Here is a 19,066-nt window from a genome sequence, read left to right on the forward strand (position 1 = left end):
AAAACAGGTCCTGGCATAAAATATGAAATTAGGGACACAAAGTTTTCTTGTATAGGTTTTGAGAAACTGGCACTCCTCAAAATAGCAGATGAGCAATGCAGTTTTTGCTAATGGCACTTGCTGTGACTCAGAGCAAGGACCTACTATTGAATATTCTGCTAAAAATACCTTCAAATTCAAAGAATTTGACGATTTATTTTATTAACATGGCTACTTTACTAAAACATTTTCTGAAACCAAAAGCCATGATGATAATACATTTATAGTCTTATTAAAAGACTTTGTCATAGTTGGATAACCTAATAAACCAGAAAACTTTTTTTTTTTCTATCTTCTCTAACTTAAGGTAGTGCCTGAAAACAAAGCCATTCAGTTACTGTTCAGGTAACCGTTAACACTGACTTAGTCTTCGGGGCTTCTAAACCAAGTATTGACAACCTTTTGTCCTGCCTCTACACCATTAGCAAGAACAGTGTGCTACCATAAAAAGCTCTCTCATTACCTCAGCCAAAATCATTAATCTTTAAAAAGCATCGGTTTGGGTTTTGGGTTGGTTTTTTTTTTTTTTTTTTTTTAACGTTTATCATCTAGTACATTTTTTTCTCTTGAAAATTTTTGGATTTATTGATTTGAAGGACAGTGTTCAAAATGAGCTGGTATACTGTAATCTATTTTTCTTCCCTCTAAATGATTCTGAAAACAATGCATTCATTAGATTTCTGTGTGATGACACAGCAGTCACTTTAACAGAATCTCAGTGCACTTTTGGTTAGATATTCCACACCAAATATCCAAGCTAAAATCAATTGCTTTGGGGATTCTAAACGTCTTTAAAATTACAGGTCTGAAAATGCAAGACAGTTATTAAGAAAGAAAATTTTGGTGGCCAGTTCATAATATAGCTCTTGTAACCCAGATTCTGAGATTGGAAATGTAACTTGATTAAGCTACTGCTTTAACTGTAATAAAACAGTAACTCCTTTAGATTTTTAATTTAGAATTTGTATACTTCCAAAAAAGATTTAAAGTAGCTATAAAAGTGGTATTAGGTCATTTCGAATGCTGCAGAATACAGAACATCTTCAAGTATTTGTATTAACAAAACAATGAAATTTTGCCAAGCATAAATATTCACTCTGATGACATGGTGGCAAGGCTTTTCTTGCAGAACAGTCTCTGTCTGCTCTCTTAACTGCCAAAGATTCTTCTCTCACCCTCAGTATGTGAGGTATACTTTGGGAAAACATTAAAAGCAATTTAAATGATTAAGCAAATTCTCAGCAAAACTGCTTAACACACAAAATTATTGTATACCTAATAGAGTTTTCTGTTTAACTGAAAAGGTTACTAAAAATAAAGTGTACTTGAATTCTTCCTCAGGATCTTTCTGGAAAAGCAATCACATCTCTTTAAGATGAAAAGCACGGAATGAAATTCTTTTATGCTTTATTGTATTTGTGCTATTATGAAATATTATTACAGCTTATACTTTAGCAATAAAGTACTGGGAAGGTTATTAATCGATAATGAATACCGCAGATACTTTAATGCTGTTACAAGACACGATGCCCCAGCTTTGAAGCGCTTGCATTCCCAAACACTGCTAGTTTACACTGTTGAGGCGGTCCCACTGAAATACACCGCTAATAGTTAATCCCTTTCTCCAAGAGTGTACCTTAGCCACACCGAGGAAACACCTTAAGGTTTTACAAACCATCTTTAACCTAATTATCTAAATCTTTGAGGCTCATTAATTATTTGATATGGCTGGAAAAAAAAACCCTCCTGCTACAATTTTAGTCCAATTCTTTAGCGTATTTATGACACTCAAATTCTTCACCAAATTTATTACTCAGCTAGACCCATATATACGTCCGCCAAAATGTCCGCAGAAACGTTAAAGGCTATCACAAGGCCAGTTTGAGATACCTCATAAATAGCCTTCACTGCCCTTTGAGTCAATTGTTTAACGTCCCAAGAGACTACTAGTTCTGTTAGAACCTAAGCGTCAGCTTCTCCAACCGTCAGAAGGGCGTGCGTAAGGGCAGACAGGATTTTTAAACCCCATTTCAGTGCTTCAGTGCCCCCCTCCCTGGGATGTAACAAACCACCCACCACATGAGACTAGGCGGGGGAGGAGCGCTGCAGCCGGCTGCCAAGAGCGCTCTGCAGGGGGGCCGTTTCCCTGAGTCACGGAGAGGGCGGGAGGCTGGGCCCATCTGCCCACGCCACGTCCTCTTCGTAAGGCACTACGTTTAAATAGGCAGGGCCCACTGGGAAAGAGAGCAGCACTGCCATTCCTCAAGGCGGCCCAACAGCCACCTCATTCCCAGGAGACGCCGCACTTCCCTAGAACTCGCTCTGCATTCCGGCAGCAATCAGCAGACCTTTCCTGACCAGCGTCACGTGTACCCGGAAGTACGTGGGTGGGACCTAAAGCGCCCACGGAAATGACGTTGGTCGCCCCTAGTCGCATGATGTGGCAAAATGCGAAAAAAAAGGGGGGGGGGAGGGAAAAGCAGGCGGCTGGAGAAAGTGATGAGACAAAAAGTAGTCCCTCCGATTCCTCTATTTACCTCCCTGTCGCAGCAGTAAGCGAGGCCCTCAGCGCCCTGCGCCCCGCGCTCCGAATTCCTGCGCTCCGATGCACCGCGGCGCTCCGTGGAGGAGTACATAAGGCGGAGGGGGTGAGGTGACCCTGGGCGGAGTTCTGTCGCCAGGATCCTTCCGCAGGGCTCAGCCGTTTCCGGAGTCTGCGCTGCGCCCGGTTCCGCCATTGCGGCTCTCGCGGACCCTGGAGCCTCCGCCCCCGACCTGAGTTCTTTCGTCTGCCTGCCAGTTTCCTGCGTCCCCGGAGACTCTCCTGCTGAGCCCAGCCTCCCCCCTCCCCCTTCTCCTCCTCTCCCTTGGAGAGCCCGGGCAGCCACTGCCCCGCAGCCCCAGTGACAGGAGGAGACCATACACCCCCGACAGCGCCATGGCCCAGATTCTGCCAATTCGTTTTCAGGAGCATCTTCAGGTGCGGTGGGCCCGAGCTAGTGAGGGCTGTGGAGAGAGGGAGGTAGGAAGGAAGAAGCTGGAGTCTGAGCCCAAGCAAAAAGAGGCGAATCGGGGTGGGGGGTGGTGGTGGTGGTGGTGGTATCGGTTCCTGGGGTAGATGGAGGATGGGGCACTATCTTGGAAAGCTTGAAGGGTTAAATGATGTGGGGCTTGGGTGGAAAGGAAGCGAGTCGGGGTGCATAGGGCAGTGAGGCCATACCTGGGTTTGAAGGCCTCTCTGTCTTCGCTTCCTGGATGGCAAGAACTGCGCATAATAACCCTTCCACCCCCGGTTTTATTCAGTTCATTCATTTGGGTACGTTGCGGGGCCGGGGGGGGGGGTTCTCCCGGAGCAAGAATTCTCTTCCCCTAGGCCAGCGCAGGCTGTCACCTCTCATTGCTCTCTTTCCTTTCCCCCATCGTGTCTGCACCCGGGAGTTGTGGCGCGGGTGGGTTGGGGAGAGGCAACCTTTTTTCTTCCTCCCTCTGCGGCTCTCAACGGGAAAGGCACCTTCCCTGGGCATGCGGAGAACGGCAGTGGCTCCTCTCTTGCCTTCCCCGAGGCAGTAGGAACAGGGAAGCTCACTGAAGGAAAAGAAAGAGGATAGAATAGGGGAAAGTATTTCTCAGGGCGGTGTCAATTTCAGAGTGCGTGGGGTCAAGGTTCCTAAGGGGATTCGCCTTTTTTCACTTTCTTGATGTCTCTGGGAATGGTGGCGGCTTTTATCCCCTCTTCGGTTCTAGAAGGGAGAAAAGAGTTGTTCAGAGGTTATCTTGGGGTCTGCTGGAGTCTAGCAGCTAGTTGGCTTGGCGTGAGTACTTCCCTCAGGATTGCATGGAATTGAACGACCCCTGGGGATAGAGCACACCTGCCCTGAGATATGCAAGGTTATTTCGTCTGTAATTGGTTTTCTTTAGTAGGTTCTAGAGTTCTTCCCCATGGTGCATTATCCTGTAGGCAACAGACTGTCTTATCTGGCAGCTTGCCCATAGCGGGTCCAGGCAGGTGATCATTGGAGGGCTTGACTGAATTAAGTCTCTTCTAAGCTTCTGATTTTCCTGGTTCACCAATCCTGGTTTTACTTTGACTGAAATAATTTATTCATAAAGTATGCTTTCTTTCTAATTACCTCCTTAAAGAGGTCTGTCTCAGCTCAGTCATTTGAAGGACTAATTCGTAATGATAAGAGATGCCAGTGGTTTGACATGACACTAATATTAGTGGCCTCTTGGACACTTTACCATTGAAGGCTGTTTACTTTCTGCCATTGTTATAACAATAAATAAATGTTAATTAAAAGGTTTAATATTCTGGCTATCAACATGATTTCATTTTTTTTACAGGTATCACCTTTGCTTGCATCAGCAAGACTTCTTTGTCTTGAAATGTAATGAATTATAAATCTTTACTCAAAAAATGAGTTAAGTAATGTACTTTATTCAGTCATTTTTGGTTTTCAGATAACTCATCTGATGTAATAGAACACTATTTTACAAAAGGTTAAAAAACATTGTGACCGAATGGGCACAGAAGTTTTTGTTTATGCTCCATCCAAATTTGTATTGCTGTTGTTACTTCTGTTGAATGTGGAGTGTTAGGAAAATAATGTTTTTGAGTGTGAGGGGAAAACACAACCTTGTCCTCACACTAAAGTGCTTCTGGAATATAATCTTCCTGCAGACAAAAGTATGTAAAATCATACACAAGAAAAGCAGTTATAGTTGCTGTTTACTTTACAAAACAGGTATAGCCCACTAGTAAATCTTGTTTCTTGACTGGTGGTGGTTTGAGCAATAGTTTTGCATTTCTATTAATGAGGAGACAAGATTGTTGAATAATCCCAAAGACTGGACTCCAACCATGTCACTGATTGAAGACAGATTTAATATGGGTCTGATTTCTAAGTGGTTCAGAGTTTTTGCAAACACTTGAGTGAAGCCATTTCCTTCTCAAATACTTTGAAGAGTTGAGTATAAAGTAGCTTTGCAAATAAACTTGACGAATTCAGTCATTCACTTTTTGGAGTAGTATATATGCCATGACTAAGTTTAAGCTTGCTTTGGTGGCTGTGTACTCAAGCTGATAATGATTATTTATTGTGCAGAGCCCCAATCACCAACCTCTTCCAGGATAATATAATTCCTGACTTTTCATTTTTATCCCTTGCTGTGTAAAAATTAATAAGGATTATTTTAATTGGCATCTTAGGTCTTTGACCTCTCAGCCCCTGCCAGTTTGCTAAGTAGCAGAAAACTTTCTGAAACACTTAGGATAAAAATTGGGAACAAGAATTGAGGAACTTGCGTGTAGAGTTAACCTGTGAAATCTTCGAAGGGTGAACTGTAAATGAATTTATTTTTATACGATGGAACTACTTTGGCCAACTGAAGGGTCTGTCATCAAGGACTCAGAACTACATCAAATGAAGCTTAATATTTTAAGTTGTAAAGGAGTTTGTTTTTTCTTTTTTAGGATGTTTAGGCTGATAGCAGTGAACAGATGAGTGCCTATTTGAGCAAGATTTTGCTAGGATTGCAGGTTCTGAAAAAAATCCTAGGCTACCTATAGTGTTGCCTGCAACTCTGATTTCTTGGCTCATTAAGTATCTTTATGCCAATTGACATATTCTGCTGTATTCCCAGGTTCTTCGGGTATGCAATTAAAAATCTCCCAACCCTGTTCTTTTCCCTTTGATCCATAAATGTGTTGTGAATTCAATGGTAGGGGTTCTTGCTATGATTATTTTAATTTGCAAAGAGAAAGCAAGGCTGAGTATTACTGGGATATGTTATATGCTTAACCGTACTGCCTGGAAGAGGCATACTGCTTGGAATTATGTGGCAGTCTACTTTAGGAATAGCTTCCAAGTTTAAGATGTATCAAGGTTTTCAGAATTTTCCTAATGGTCAATTTACTCAACTTAAAGGGGTATGGCTAATTCTAGTGAATGTGCTTTCACTCTGTTTAGGAAATAATTTAAGGCATGAAACTGTGTTTGTAGAATCACAATCATTTTCATTTTGGTGTGCAGTGAAATACATGATTTCAGAAACCTTAACTTAATGATATTTGAATTATATTTAACAGGATGTTTTTCTGTCATTGTTACTGCGTGGCTTTTGCCTTTTGAGAGTTACTATCCAATAGAACTTTCTTCCATGATGAAAATTTATACTAGCTACATAGGCATATTGAGCACTTGAAATGTGGTTATTGTGACTGAGGGACTAAATTTTTACTTTTATTTCTTTTCAATTAATGTAAATGTAAATAGCTACATGAAGCTATTGACTACGACATTGGACTGCACAATTACAGGCCATTCTGATGTGCTTTGTAAGAGTGAAGATTTATCTGGCCACCCATATTTATATGTTTAGAACATTTTGTTACCTAAAATTAAAACATTCATTAATAGAAAGTGTTGGTTGACTACTCTCTCTTTTGGGAAGTGATGACGAACAGTGACTAGTGAATGGAAGGAGCAGCAGACTTCCTTTCTTGTGAGAGTCTGTTGTGTCCTATGAATGCGCTGAGTGCGTCCAGGTCTTCACCTAATTCCCCCAGACATCCTTCTTAAACAGTAGGAGAAAGTGAGACTCAAACTAGTGCCCGAGGGAACCTGTCAAAGTGGGATTTGAACCTAGGTCTTCTGACACTAAATGTTTTGAAGAAAAACAATGAGTGGCCTTAAGAGGAGAAGTTATCAGTATCCTAGTGTGCTTTTTTATCTGTTGGTCTTTGCCCTGAGAAGGTGACTTCTCTTCTGGTTTAACGTGTGGTTAATGATGCGGTATAGTAGACAGATCAGGGGTTTGGAGGTTGTTGAGACCAGTTCCATCCAGTAGAAAAATATGAGCCACATCTGTAATTTTACATTTTCCAGTGGCCATATTAAAAGTAAAAAACAGGTGAAATTAATGTCTCATTTAACTCAGTGTACCCAAATGTTATAATTTCAACATGCAACCAGTATAAACTTTTCAGATGAGATATTTTACATTCCTTTTTGGGGGGGTACTGAATTTTCAAAATCTGCTGTGTATTTTACACTTAGAGCACATCTCAATTCAGACCCTATATTCATTGGATATATTTGACCTGTATTTAGCTTTCATAAAATTTACAGTTGGAAAAGCAGGTTTGCATATGTAGGTTGTTCCAAACCTAAGTTTTCCATAATTGACTCAATTATCAGTTACTATTTAATTTTAATCAACTTAAACTTGAAAATTCAGTCAGAGTAGCCACATTTGAAGTTCTCAGAACCACATGTGGCTTGTGAAATGTCGCTACAGTATTGGAGAAGGCAGGTTAAGACTAACCTCTTGCTCCTTTTTCTCTATAAAATATGTGTACTACCTCACAAAGTTACCATGAAGGTCTGAGATCATGTATGTGAAAGTACTTGGTGTAGCACTTGAAGGGTATTAATTGTTAGCTATATAATTTTTGTCCAGTATATTTTACTCAGGTATCTCTTAACCAGTGACAACATTTTATTTTGCAGATTTAAGACCTAGATTTTTATGGTTTATAAATATTTGGTACTCACCTGAGATTTGAATATTTACTATATATCAACAGTTATGTTACACTAGGGACAAGGTGGTGAACAAAACTGACTGCAGCTTGCATTTGTGCTTGCATTGATTAGTTGGCAGAGGCTGTCCACACATAATTGTAACCATGGATGTTATTGAATGTTTGATATTGTGCAGGATTTAATACAAATATTCATATGACACAAAATTGATTCTGCTCTGAAACTGCCCAAAAGGAAGGAAAAATTCTAATTAATCTTTTATAATATCCCATGAGTGCTCACATGTGCCATTGGTACATCTTTAATTAATGTTCCTTGGTCAGACTCCTGATAAACCACATCTGATAAAATACCCACCTGGAATGCCAGTCAGGCCTTTGTTAGTTATTTATATGTCCTATAAGATGGTACTGCAGAAGTGTATGTTCTCACTTAGATAGGAAGTGAGTTCATAGCTGATATTTTAGCCCTTCATATTAGAGCAAGGCTGTTTCTTAAAATTTATTTACATAGCCATGCTAAAGCTATTTCATAAAATCAAATTGTAAGCCGTAGCAAAGTTTCCAGCTCTTAGGTATCTTCCCCCCCCCCCGCCCCCACCGTTCTTGGCCAAGTGCCTGAGGCTAATGCTCTTAACTCAGGGGGTGGCAGGAGGCTTGGATCTGAATGTATTATGCAAAACCCATCTGTCAGACTCAGATTTTTGTGTCTGTTCTTTTGTGTTATGAAAGACGTAATTTAAGATAGTTTACATAATTTATGATAGTTTATCCTAGTTCATAGGGAATAACTATTCATCAAATCCTAATTGTCCTGAAATCTACAAGATCAAAATAAATTGACCATTATAGCTATTTGAGCACCTACTGTGTGCCAAGACCTCTGCTAAATCTTTTATGTTCGTGATCTCATTTGATTGGCAAGAACATCCCTTCAGGTAGGTAGGGTTAGCCTTATTTTGCAGATGGGGAAACTGAAGTTCATAGCAGTTAACCTGTAGAGTCACACAGCTAGTGAGTGGGTGGTAATATTTGCTCTTCTTTCATTGTGGCACATTGCCTCATTTGGTGAATGATCTGTATAATTTGTATGTATGCTGTGGTGGTCTTTGACGTATACATTCTACTAATATGTTTTTAGGTCAGTAGTTTTTATATTATGAGAAAATTAGGGGCCAGTGAACCAACATCTGATTTTCTGTGCCTTAAACGGGTATTGAGATGATGTTTTTTAAAGGGCTTTATCCAAGTTCCCACTAAAAAATTGTGCAGAATGATTGGAATCAGGTTAACTTGTAATAACGAAGATTATCTATATCCCTGTCATAAGGCTGAACTTCTCAAATTTCTCTTAGACTTTTCCTTAGTGACAAGAGAGTGAATATGTTCCAGTCTGAAGCCACTTGTGAAAGCAGGAAACTTCTGCTTTCTATTTTACTGTATTATTTATGTTTTTGTGTTTATTCTAATGTAAAACTTGAATAGACCTCAAGGAAGACTGTTATGCTTGGGGAGGGAGGACGGGAAAAGTGGCAGTAGAACATGCTTGCTCAGTTTGAATAGCATAACCGTAGAGGGGAAAATGGTTACACATTTGTAGGATTGTGCTTTGGAGACAGAACTGCCAGTAATACTAGTACTTCCTTTTCTGAATCATTAGATAAATAAGGACCTTTCTTTAAGTTCTGAAGTACAGCAGATTTTATTATTTATTTATTTGGCCGCGGCGTGCAGCATGCGGGATCTTAGTTCCCCAACCAGGATCGAACCTGTGCCCCCTGCACTGGAAGCGCGGAGTCTTAACTGCTGGACCACCAGGGAAGTCCCCTGAAGTACGGCAGATTTTAAAGCTTATTTTTGAAAGAATAGGAACTGGGTCCATTAAAACCATATGGTCACGTTAAAAAATTTAAATTCTGCAATATACCGTTGTGGAAACTGTTTCACATGTTTAATCCGAGCTCTATCTTTTTAGCTTTTCTCAACTTCCTCTTTTATTAAATATTTAAGACAATACTTTCTGGCAGTTGTAAAGTTAGCCTATAGTATGTGGTTGTATTTATATCATGATACTTAGCCCATACAGACACCCAAATATTAATCCTTAGCCCCTATGCTGGAGGGGAGTCTCTATCCAGTTGAGTTGAACATATATGCTATGCTCAAGGAAAAAATTACCCATTTACCCAGTTATTGAAGACAAGATCTTGGAGTTACACCAGACTCTCTCCTCCTTCTCATTTTCTACATCCAGTCCATTTCTGAAGTAGGGAAGGTGATTGCAGTGTTTAATGACCCCCGTCTGTTGAAACTGGGAATCGTGGTAGATGAAAAATGAGAATTGGGTTGAGAGTTGCCTTCATCTATTTCTGACCAGCTGCTCATCTGAGAAAGAGGACTTAAAAACCACTAAAGTGGACAGAGGGAAGCCAAAGACTATCCACATATGCTCAGCTTGGCAAAAAACTAACTTTGGGTAGATCTCATTATTTGAGGATTAATAATTAGGGAAGAAAACCTATAGGGAGAACATGGTTTACAAAATCCATCTCTTTCCCAACTCTGTACAGTACTTTACATTCTTTTCTATTGAACTGTGCAAATCTAAGGCAGGTGTCTTTTTTTTAACCATAAAATATTCTGCAGGAAAGAGTTTCCTTATATGAAAAGTCTTACCAAGTGTCTGTGTTACTGAGTCCTTTACATTTGCTTCTGTTTGAATTGAATACTACAACACTGTTCAGGGAAGGCTACCATGGACTTGAAATCAGCTGGATTGGTAAGAGGTAAATTTAACACACCTAATAATTATTCCTCTCTGTATGGCTTCACAATTACAACTGTTGGATGTTGTAAGCAAACATTTTAAATTTCACTCAAAAACCAGTCCATTAGGGAGGTGTTTCTGGAGATTGTAATCCAAAAACAAGTGTAAAAACAACTCTCCTAATACAGAAGTAGAGATTTGAGGCATGTTATAAATTTCCTATGATGGTACCATAATGAATTTTTAAAAAGCACTTTGATGGAATGCAGATGACTTTCCACTGCTAATGAAGACACTGATGTAAAAAATGCGCAAGAAGAGTTTAAAATGGTTTCTGAAATATGAAGAGTAGAAAAACATTTCCGAGTTAATTATTTTATAATTTTAAATGTCTATATAAACTGTCAAATGACTACATGAATTATATATTAAGCATATCTAAAATTAAAATTAACCATTTTAAAGTGAACAGTATAGTGGTATATAGTACGTTCACAGTGTTTTGCAACCATCACCTGTATCTAGTTCCAAAACGTTTCATTACCCCAAAAGGAAACTCCATATCCATTAAGCAGTCTCCTTCCTCCCTCCTCCCATCCCCCAGCAACGACTAATATGCGTTCTGTCTCTATGAATTTATCTATTCCTATAAATGGAATCATACAATGTGTGACCTTTTGTGTCTAATTTCCTTCACTAAGCATACTGTTTGAGGTTTATCCATGTAGTATGTATCAGTACTTCATTCATTTATGGCTGAATAATACTCCATTGAATGGATATACCACATTTTATTTGTCCTTTCTTCGATCGATGAACATTTGGATTCTTTCCACCTGTTGGCTATTGTGAATAGTGCTGCTGAGAACATTAATGTACAGGTTTTTGTTTGAAACCTATTTTTAGTTCTTTTGGATATATACCGAGGAGTGGAATTGTTGGGTCATATGGTAACTCTATATTTTAACTTTTTAACTTTTTGAGCAGCTACACCACCTTACATCCCCACCAGCAGTATATGAGAGTTCCAGTATTTCCACATTCTCTCCAGCAGTTATCAAAAGCTTTTTTGGATGATCAGGGAATAGTCTACTTGGGAAAATGAATACCCTATTTGGTGTTTTTACTTCCATGTGTTCTCTCCCAATCTTTGTAGCTCTGCCCTCCCTTAAATTGTGTGTCCTGCTTTCGGTTGCATTTCCATAACCAGTCATAGCTTGGGTAGCATTCAGTTGTTTTGTGCCAGCTGAACGGCATTTATACAGGAAAGGGCATAACCTTGGGGGGTCATACCTATCTGCAAGGTTTGCGGTGTAAAAACTTCCCTGTATTTCCCTGCAGCTTGGTCAGAATTGATATGTGACATTTCATCAAATTATTGGATTATTATTTTTAAAGAACGAGTCACATTTAAAGGTTTTTGATTTTCCAGTTAGTAGTTGGCTACAAATAGGAAAAATTCTGAGTCTCTTGATAGTTTACCAAAGCTAGTAGTCTTATAGTTCCTGTCTCCAACTGTGGTTCCTTCCTGAATGTATTACTTAACAATACGGAGTGACCAGAGTAAAAAAATTCTCCTGAGAATGATTACCTCAAAGACTGAAATGGAGTAGAAATAAATCTATATGTTTAAGTGTGGGGTCCACAAGGGCATTTTTATTTGTTGCTTAAAATGTGTGGAGTGCATAGAAAACAATGGCTGGTATACTGTTGATGAAAGAATTAAAGGAATGCTGCACTTTCAGCATTTTAATTTATTTCCTGTAGAAGACAGAAACTGCAGTTTTTATTTGACATTCTGCTAGTTTCCTGGAAGGGCTCAATGAAGTTACTATTGTCAGCATTTTCTTCACTGTGATTAATACTAGTGAAGGTAGAGGATGTTTTGGAACTTTTAAAGGAAGTTATGCTGAGTGATATCCTTGGGGTAGGAAGTTAACCACATCTTCAAGCACCTAAAAATATCTGTATTGGGTGACATCCAAGTATCAGCAGGACTCGAAAATTGTTGACCTCTTAACTCTGTAGCAGTAACACTTAAGTCTTTATCAAGATACAAGATTCATTTACAGAAAAGGTAACTGAAATAGGATTATACATAGAGCACAGCACAGAATTGCCTTGTCTGAAATACAGTAGCTGTATATGCTTCCTTTACATTCTAACTATTCAGATGAAACAAGGAGGAAGGAACTGGAAAGTGTAAAGCCAAGCACTAATTGTGAAACATAATCCTTAATAATGCTGTCATAAACACAAATTTTAATGTATTTTGATTTCAGCTGATTCAGCTGGTAAATGAGTTCTGTTCTGAGTCTATTAGTCATTCATTAGGAAGCATACTTACCGGGTGTGCTTATAAATAAGCCTGTTTCCAATGAGTGTTCCTATCTGATCAAATGTAATAAGCACTGGTTGAAATTAGTAGGCTCAAAGCAAACTTACTACTCCTTGAATAATGTGATATTTGTAGGCACAGACACAATTGTGATTGATTGCTGAGACAGACGTGCTGATGGAGAGTATCATCTTTAGCCAGTCAGAGAACTGGGCATTGAAAAAGTCTGGTTTTCCTTGGTTGAATTGTCATATGCCAGAATTTTCTACCCTTTTTATTTTATTTTATTATTTTAATTTTTTAACTTTTGGCTGCACAGTGTAGCCTGCGGGATCCTAGTTCCCCGACCATGGATCGAACCCGCACCCCCTGCAGTGGAAGCTTGGAGTCCCAACCACTGGACCGCCAGGGAAGTCCCTCTACCCTTTTTAATACATGTACACTATTGGATTAAATATAGAGAGAGAGAGAGAGAGAGAGAGAGAGTCCATTCGGTTCCTTTAACAATATTTTCATAGTTTGATCACTAATGTATTCTACTAAGATAATGACTCACCATCAGTGGGTTTCCTGATTTCTTGATATAAGAAGGCTTTGCTAGCTGTCTTTAGTAACAAGAATTTTGAAAAAAGCAAGTTGGCCTTCCCTGGATTTGACTATGTAGTGTTAGTAGCATGACATCAGAGCCAATCTGTTTTAGAATAGTTTGTCACGATACCATAGTCCCAGAGCTAAATAACTGTAAAAGGATAGAAATCCCTAAAATAGAGCGCTTATGTGCCCCCACAGTGTTCTAGGTGCTTGCTGTATGTTAAATCACTTAAACCTTTTATGCAGCACCTAGGCATGCCTTGCTCCCCCTCAAACAGGGATGGACACTTTCTCTTTTCTGTTTGCCACATGTACAACTAAATCAAGTACAGTTTCAAAACCAAGACAAGAAAAAACAAAGCTTAAAGCATTAAAAACTGATGAGCATGTAACTTAGATTTCTGAATCTAATATTGCTGAAGTTAAAAAAATTTTTTTTGACCATATTTCTTTAATTTTAATACAATCTCTTTCACAGTTAACATTGTTGAAATTGGGGATTCATCTTACAGTTGTATACTCTTTCCCCAAAAGCTTTATGATATTGATGAGCATCTTAGAAACTGAGGCAGTGGTAGTTTCTCAAGCGCAGAGATGGGCCTTTCTTTTCTCATGTTCTCTGAAGGAATTACATCTTATTATTATCTGCACCTTCTCAGTCCTTCTCAGTCCCTTATAACTTGGGCCTTAGCTATTTGAATGTTTAGTGATTTCTTGAAAGAGGCACCGAGACTGAGGTTGGCTCTTCCTTGGGCTCTTACTTGTGCTACCATTAAACTTTATAGATTTTTTTTCCCCAAAGCCTCCTGCAGATATCTGGACTTTGAAACCTGAAAATTCTAGTTTTCCCGCTTCTCCTTGTCAGAAATCCTTATATAAGATGAAAGTGTTTCTTTGCCAACTATCCTTTATATTTTGCCAGAGTTTAATGTAAAAGAAGTTCTCCCTTTCTCCTTGTCGGATTCCCAAGAAAAACTTCTGAAAACAGTGGTCTCCAGTAGAACTGTGCAATGATGGAAATGTTCTGTATTCTGTGCCTTCCAATACAGTAGTCACATGTGGTAGTTGAGTACTTGAAATGAGATTGATGTGAATGAGGAACTGAATTTTAAATTTTGTTTACTGAACAAAATTAAATAGCTGCATGTGACCAGTGGCTGCCATACTGGACAGTGTAGCAAACCTCTCAGTTCTGATAGGGCAGACATTATACAGCTCCTTTACAGAGCATAAACTCTTGCTCTGGAATTATGTCACTCTTTGAATGGTTTGATTTTCATCTTTACCTTTTGAAGTTGTATTCTTCCTTCCTGCCCTATAGGTAGATTGCCTAATAAAAGTCTAATCCCTACAATTACAATTTAATTTTCAAGTTCTGTAACCTATAAGAGCAGAGATTCATCCCTTTTTTAAAACTTCAAAAAATAATAAATTTGCAAGTTTTCATAATACTGGGAAGAGCATATACCCAATCATCTAGATTTTTAATAATATTTTGCTGTATTTGCTTTTTTGTTTTAATTAAACACTTTTTTAAAATTCAGGCTATTATGACATTTTATAAATATTCCAGCATGCATCTTTAGAAGATAAGGACACTTTCTTACAGTCACGATATCATTATAGCATCCTAATAGTTAACAGTTCCTCAGTACCTAAAAACCAGTCCGAATTCAGATTGACCCCAAATGTTACTTGGTTTGTTTAAAGCAGGATCCAAGCAAGATCTACATGTTGCTTTCAGTTACGACTCTTAAGTTTCTTGTAAGAAACATTTTATTCATACAGAGTTTGAGATTTATGGAAAAGTTTGAAGAATGGTACAAAGATTCTTTGTACACTTTACCCAGATGTGTCAGTTCTTATAATTTTTTACATTTGATTTATCCTCTTTAGCCTCTCTATGTACATTTTTTACTGAACTGTTTGAAAGTAGTTTGCTGATGTGATGTCGCTTTGCCACTGCATACTTTAGTGTGTATTTAATAAGAATAACAAAATGGTCTTCTATAGCCATACTGCAGAAATCGAGGTGAAGAAATTGACTTTAACAGAATACTGTTATCTCGGGCTTTATTCAGATTTCATCAGTTGTTCCAATAATGTTCTTTATATCAAAAGAAAATTCAGGATCATGAATTGCATTGAGTTGTCCTGTTTCTTTAGTTGTCTTTAGTCTGGAACTCTATTTGTATTTCAAGACAATACAGAGTACAGATTTTAAAGAGTACAGATCACTTATTTTGTGGCATGTTCCTCAATTTGTGTTTATCTGATAGGTCATATACTTTTGGCAGGAATACTACAGGAGTGATGTGTTCTTTGTAATGCATCTCACTGGGAAGCATATGCTGTCACTTTGACCCATTGCTAGTTACATTAACTTTTATCATTTGGTGAAGGTTATGTATAACAGGTTTCTTCACTATAAATCTCTTTTTCCCTTTGTAATAAGTATCTTGTGGGGAGACATTTTGAGACTTTGTAAATATCTGTTACTCCTCAAAATTTCATCCATTAATTTAATATCCATTGATGATCGTTGCCCAAATCAATTATTGTGTTGACTGCAAAATACTGACTTTTAAAGAGTTCCATTGGTCTTTCACTATTTTTTTTTTTAAAATTAGGGTATAGTTGCTTTACAATGTTGTGTTAGTTTCTGCTGTCTTTCACCATTTTTAAGTTAGCTTTCTTCTCTAAGAAACAACTTTTCCTTTTATATTTATATTATTTATATTAGTGTGGACTCCTGGGTTTCATAAATCTCTTTTAATCTATAATTGTCCTGAAAAGTAATTAGCAGTATACATAGAGTAAAGGAATGTTGTCCTTCTGTGTAAGAATATTTAGGCCTCCAGAATTTTAGGCATATTGAAAAGAAGAGATGGGAGAGGCTTTCATTCTTTAAGAAAGTTCTTTTATTTGAGGAGCTTAAGGTTTAGTTGGATAAATGGATCTGAAATTGTGGGGCATGGGCAGATTAGGAAAAGTTGGGAAATTTTGGTTTTGGAAAGGTATAGTAGAGAGGAGAGAAAGAGGCAGTGTATGTGTCTCTGAACCAGGTAGTTTCAACTATTCTGCACACTAAGGGGAGAAATGCTGAGCCTGCTTTCCATTTCACCTTCTATTTCTTAGCCTTGAGCTCTTTACAGTAAAGAATTTTTTATGATACTGACCTTATGCCTATTGTTTGCATTAGCTTTCCCCGCTTGCTCCCTAAACAAAGGTGTAGGAGACATATTTGCCAAGTTTGTTAGAAAGCCTTAGCAATACTGTTCCATGGTGCCCCTAAAAATAAGAATTGAAATAAAATAGGGTTACTTAGCATGAATATGTTACATGATTCCATGTTATGTGATTTTGAAGATTCTGATCTCTACCTAACTTTATTTTTTAAATAAATTTTTAAAAGTCTTTATTGAATTTGTTACAATATTGCTTCTTTTTTAATATAAATTTATTTATTTTATTTTATTTATTTTATTTTTGGCTGCGTTGGGTCTTCGTTGCTGCACGCAGGCTTTCTCTAGTTGAGGCGAGCGGGGGCTACTCTTTGTTGCGGTGCGTGGGCTTCTCATTTTGGTGGCTTCTCTTGTTGGGAGCACGGGCTCAAGGCACGCGGGCTTCAGTAGTTGTGGCTCGTGGGCTCTAGAGTGCAGGCTTAGTAGTTGTGGTGCACGGGCTTAGTTGCTCCGCGACATGTGGGATCTTCCCGGACCAGGGCTCGAACTCACGTCTCCTGCATTGGCAGGTGGATTCTTAACCACTGCGCCACCAGGGAAGCCCCTGCTTCTGTTTTATGCTTTGGTTTTTTTGGCTGTGAGGCATGTGGGACCTTAGCTCCCCGACCAGGGATTGAACCTGCATGCCCTGCATTGGGAGGTGAAGTCTTAACTACTGGACCGCCAGGGACTAAATTTAGTTAGGCAATTAAAGAGCAGAATTGGAAATTTTAAAGAGTAATTTCCTTTTCTTGAAAGAAAAAACAAACAAAAATTCAGTGTCTAATAAGTTAAGCACCCAGAGACCAGTAATCTTTTATCAGTAATCAAAAGAAATTCACACCCAGAATTTCAGCCAACTTCTAGGACAGCTGTATTAAGCAGATAAAATGCAAATACAAAAAAAGCTAACCTTGAGCTGGCCTAAGTACTGATGTGTTATATGTACTAATAGTATCTATTGAAGTTTTACTATGTGTAAGGCACTGTTCTGAAAGCACTTCACATTAAATCCTCACAATTGTGTGATATGTACTATCATCTCACATGTTTCAGGTGAGAAAATGGATATACAGAGATAATTGATTCGCCCATGATCATTTATGTGGCAAAACTAGGGCTAAACCCAGACATTTTGGCTCTTATGAGGAATCCACAGAACGAATTCTGGATAGCACTTGTAGTTTATAATCAGAGTTATACATTTGTACAGTAATTGTCTACTTGAATGAAGAACCCTCTGTGTTCTCTAGATTATGGGGAATCTGAAATACTATTTTTCACTTCAAAACTAAGAATGCAGTGTCTCACTTTTTTCTCTTGGCATGTTAATCCAGATTGGGGTGAGGAGGGGAGGAGAGGGAAAAGGAATCATTTTTGTATCGTTTGTAAAATGTAATTCCAGGGTACTCCAGAGTTTTGGGTGTGCTGATTAACAGTAAATCTATTAATATTTACAGTCAGCCCTCCCCTCCATATCTGTGGTTTCCCATCCATATGAAGGACTTTCCAGCATCTGTGGATTTTTGGTGTCTGCGAGGGGTCCTGAAATCAATCCCCAGTGGATACTGAGGGATGGACAACTGTACTTATTTTTTGGAATCTGAACTAGACTTAGGTGTCAAGTCCTACAGTATTGCCTCTTACAGACCAGTGTCCAAAATCTAGCCTGGAAACTAAACAAATTACACAGTTTGGGTGGCTTTCTTTAAAGGGGGAGCAGTTGATAGTTTTTGTGCCTTTGTGCATGTGCCATTAATTTTTTTTAAAAGGTAGAATGGAAATACATACTTTCATCTGTGCGTAGGATATCTAAGATGGAAAAGTATCTCATTGCTGGGGGAAGAGAGGTATTACTGGAAACATGGAGTGGGTGACTTTTCATAGTGTATATACCCTTTTGTATAGTATGAATTATTTGCCATGTACGTGTAATAACTATTCAGAAAAAGTAATCCCTTTTCTTGGGCCTAAGTTTATTGACTCCATATTCTTATTTTATAACAGCAAAATAAAAGTTATTTGAAGTTAAAAAAAAAAACACTTTATTATAGAAACTTCCAAGTATATCTCAAAATAGAATATCCCCATCTTCAACAGTAGCAACACTTTGCCAATTGAGAGGATAAAAAATGTGGCCAGAATTCTGATATTGTTGTATATTCTCTGTAAATAGCTGCAAGTTTGGAGATGCTTAAACGGTCTCTGAATTTATTAGTGGTTTCTTCCACAGTCTGTAATTCAGTTTCTGTGGTAGATAGCTCACACACCATCAGACCTTTATGATTGACTAGAATATTTTATGGCTAGTATATGCTGTTTTGAAAATGAAATCTGTTTAAAAACATTACGGTGTTTTTTGGGTTTTTTTGTCTGTGCTGAGTGGCTTGCGGGATCCTAGTTCCCTAACCAGGGATCAAACCCGGGCCTCCAGCAGTGGAAGTATGGAGTCCTAACCTCTGGACCACCAGGGAATTCCCTATGTTGTATTTTAAAGTTTTAATCTGTATGAATATTGCGAGACACAGTTATCTAGTATGGTAACCCTTTTATATGATCCT

At 38.4% G+C, this 19,066-nt stretch overlaps 2 protein-coding genes across 5 annotated transcripts in view; one reads left to right on the forward strand and one right to left on the reverse strand.

Annotated features, from left to right (window-relative positions):
* The first annotated feature begins 2,525 nt into the window (after positions 1-2,525).
* The window catches only part of CLTC (clathrin heavy chain), a 64,969-nt gene continuing 48,428 nt past the window's right edge, over positions 2,526-19,066 (forward strand). For 3 of the 4 annotated variants that reach the window (XM_036835298.1, XM_036835299.1, XM_036835296.1), the window contains exon 1: positions 2,888-3,019. In XM_036835298.1, the coding sequence (XP_036691193.1) occupies positions 2,978-3,019 (42 nt within the window). In that variant the 5' untranslated portion in view covers positions 2,888-2,977. Of the gene's footprint in view, positions 3,020-19,066 lie in introns of all 4 variants that reach the window. The other variant, XM_036835297.1, reaches the window with a different exon arrangement.
* LOC118886105 lies at positions 2,547-3,682 on the reverse strand. The gene is made up of 2 exons (XM_036835308.1): positions 3,431-3,682; positions 2,547-3,045 (listed from the first exon to the last, which is right to left on the reverse strand). The coding sequence occupies exons 1-2, from the start codon at positions 3,561-3,563 to the stop codon at positions 2,573-2,575; spliced, it is 606 nt and encodes a 201-aa protein (XP_036691203.1). The 5' UTR covers positions 3,564-3,682; the 3' UTR covers positions 2,547-2,572.

Source organism: Balaenoptera musculus, chromosome 20, assembly GCF_009873245.2.
Source record: "Balaenoptera musculus isolate JJ_BM4_2016_0621 chromosome 20, mBalMus1.pri.v3, whole genome shotgun sequence".
NCBI lineage: Eukaryota > Metazoa > Chordata > Mammalia > Artiodactyla > Balaenopteridae > Balaenoptera > Balaenoptera musculus.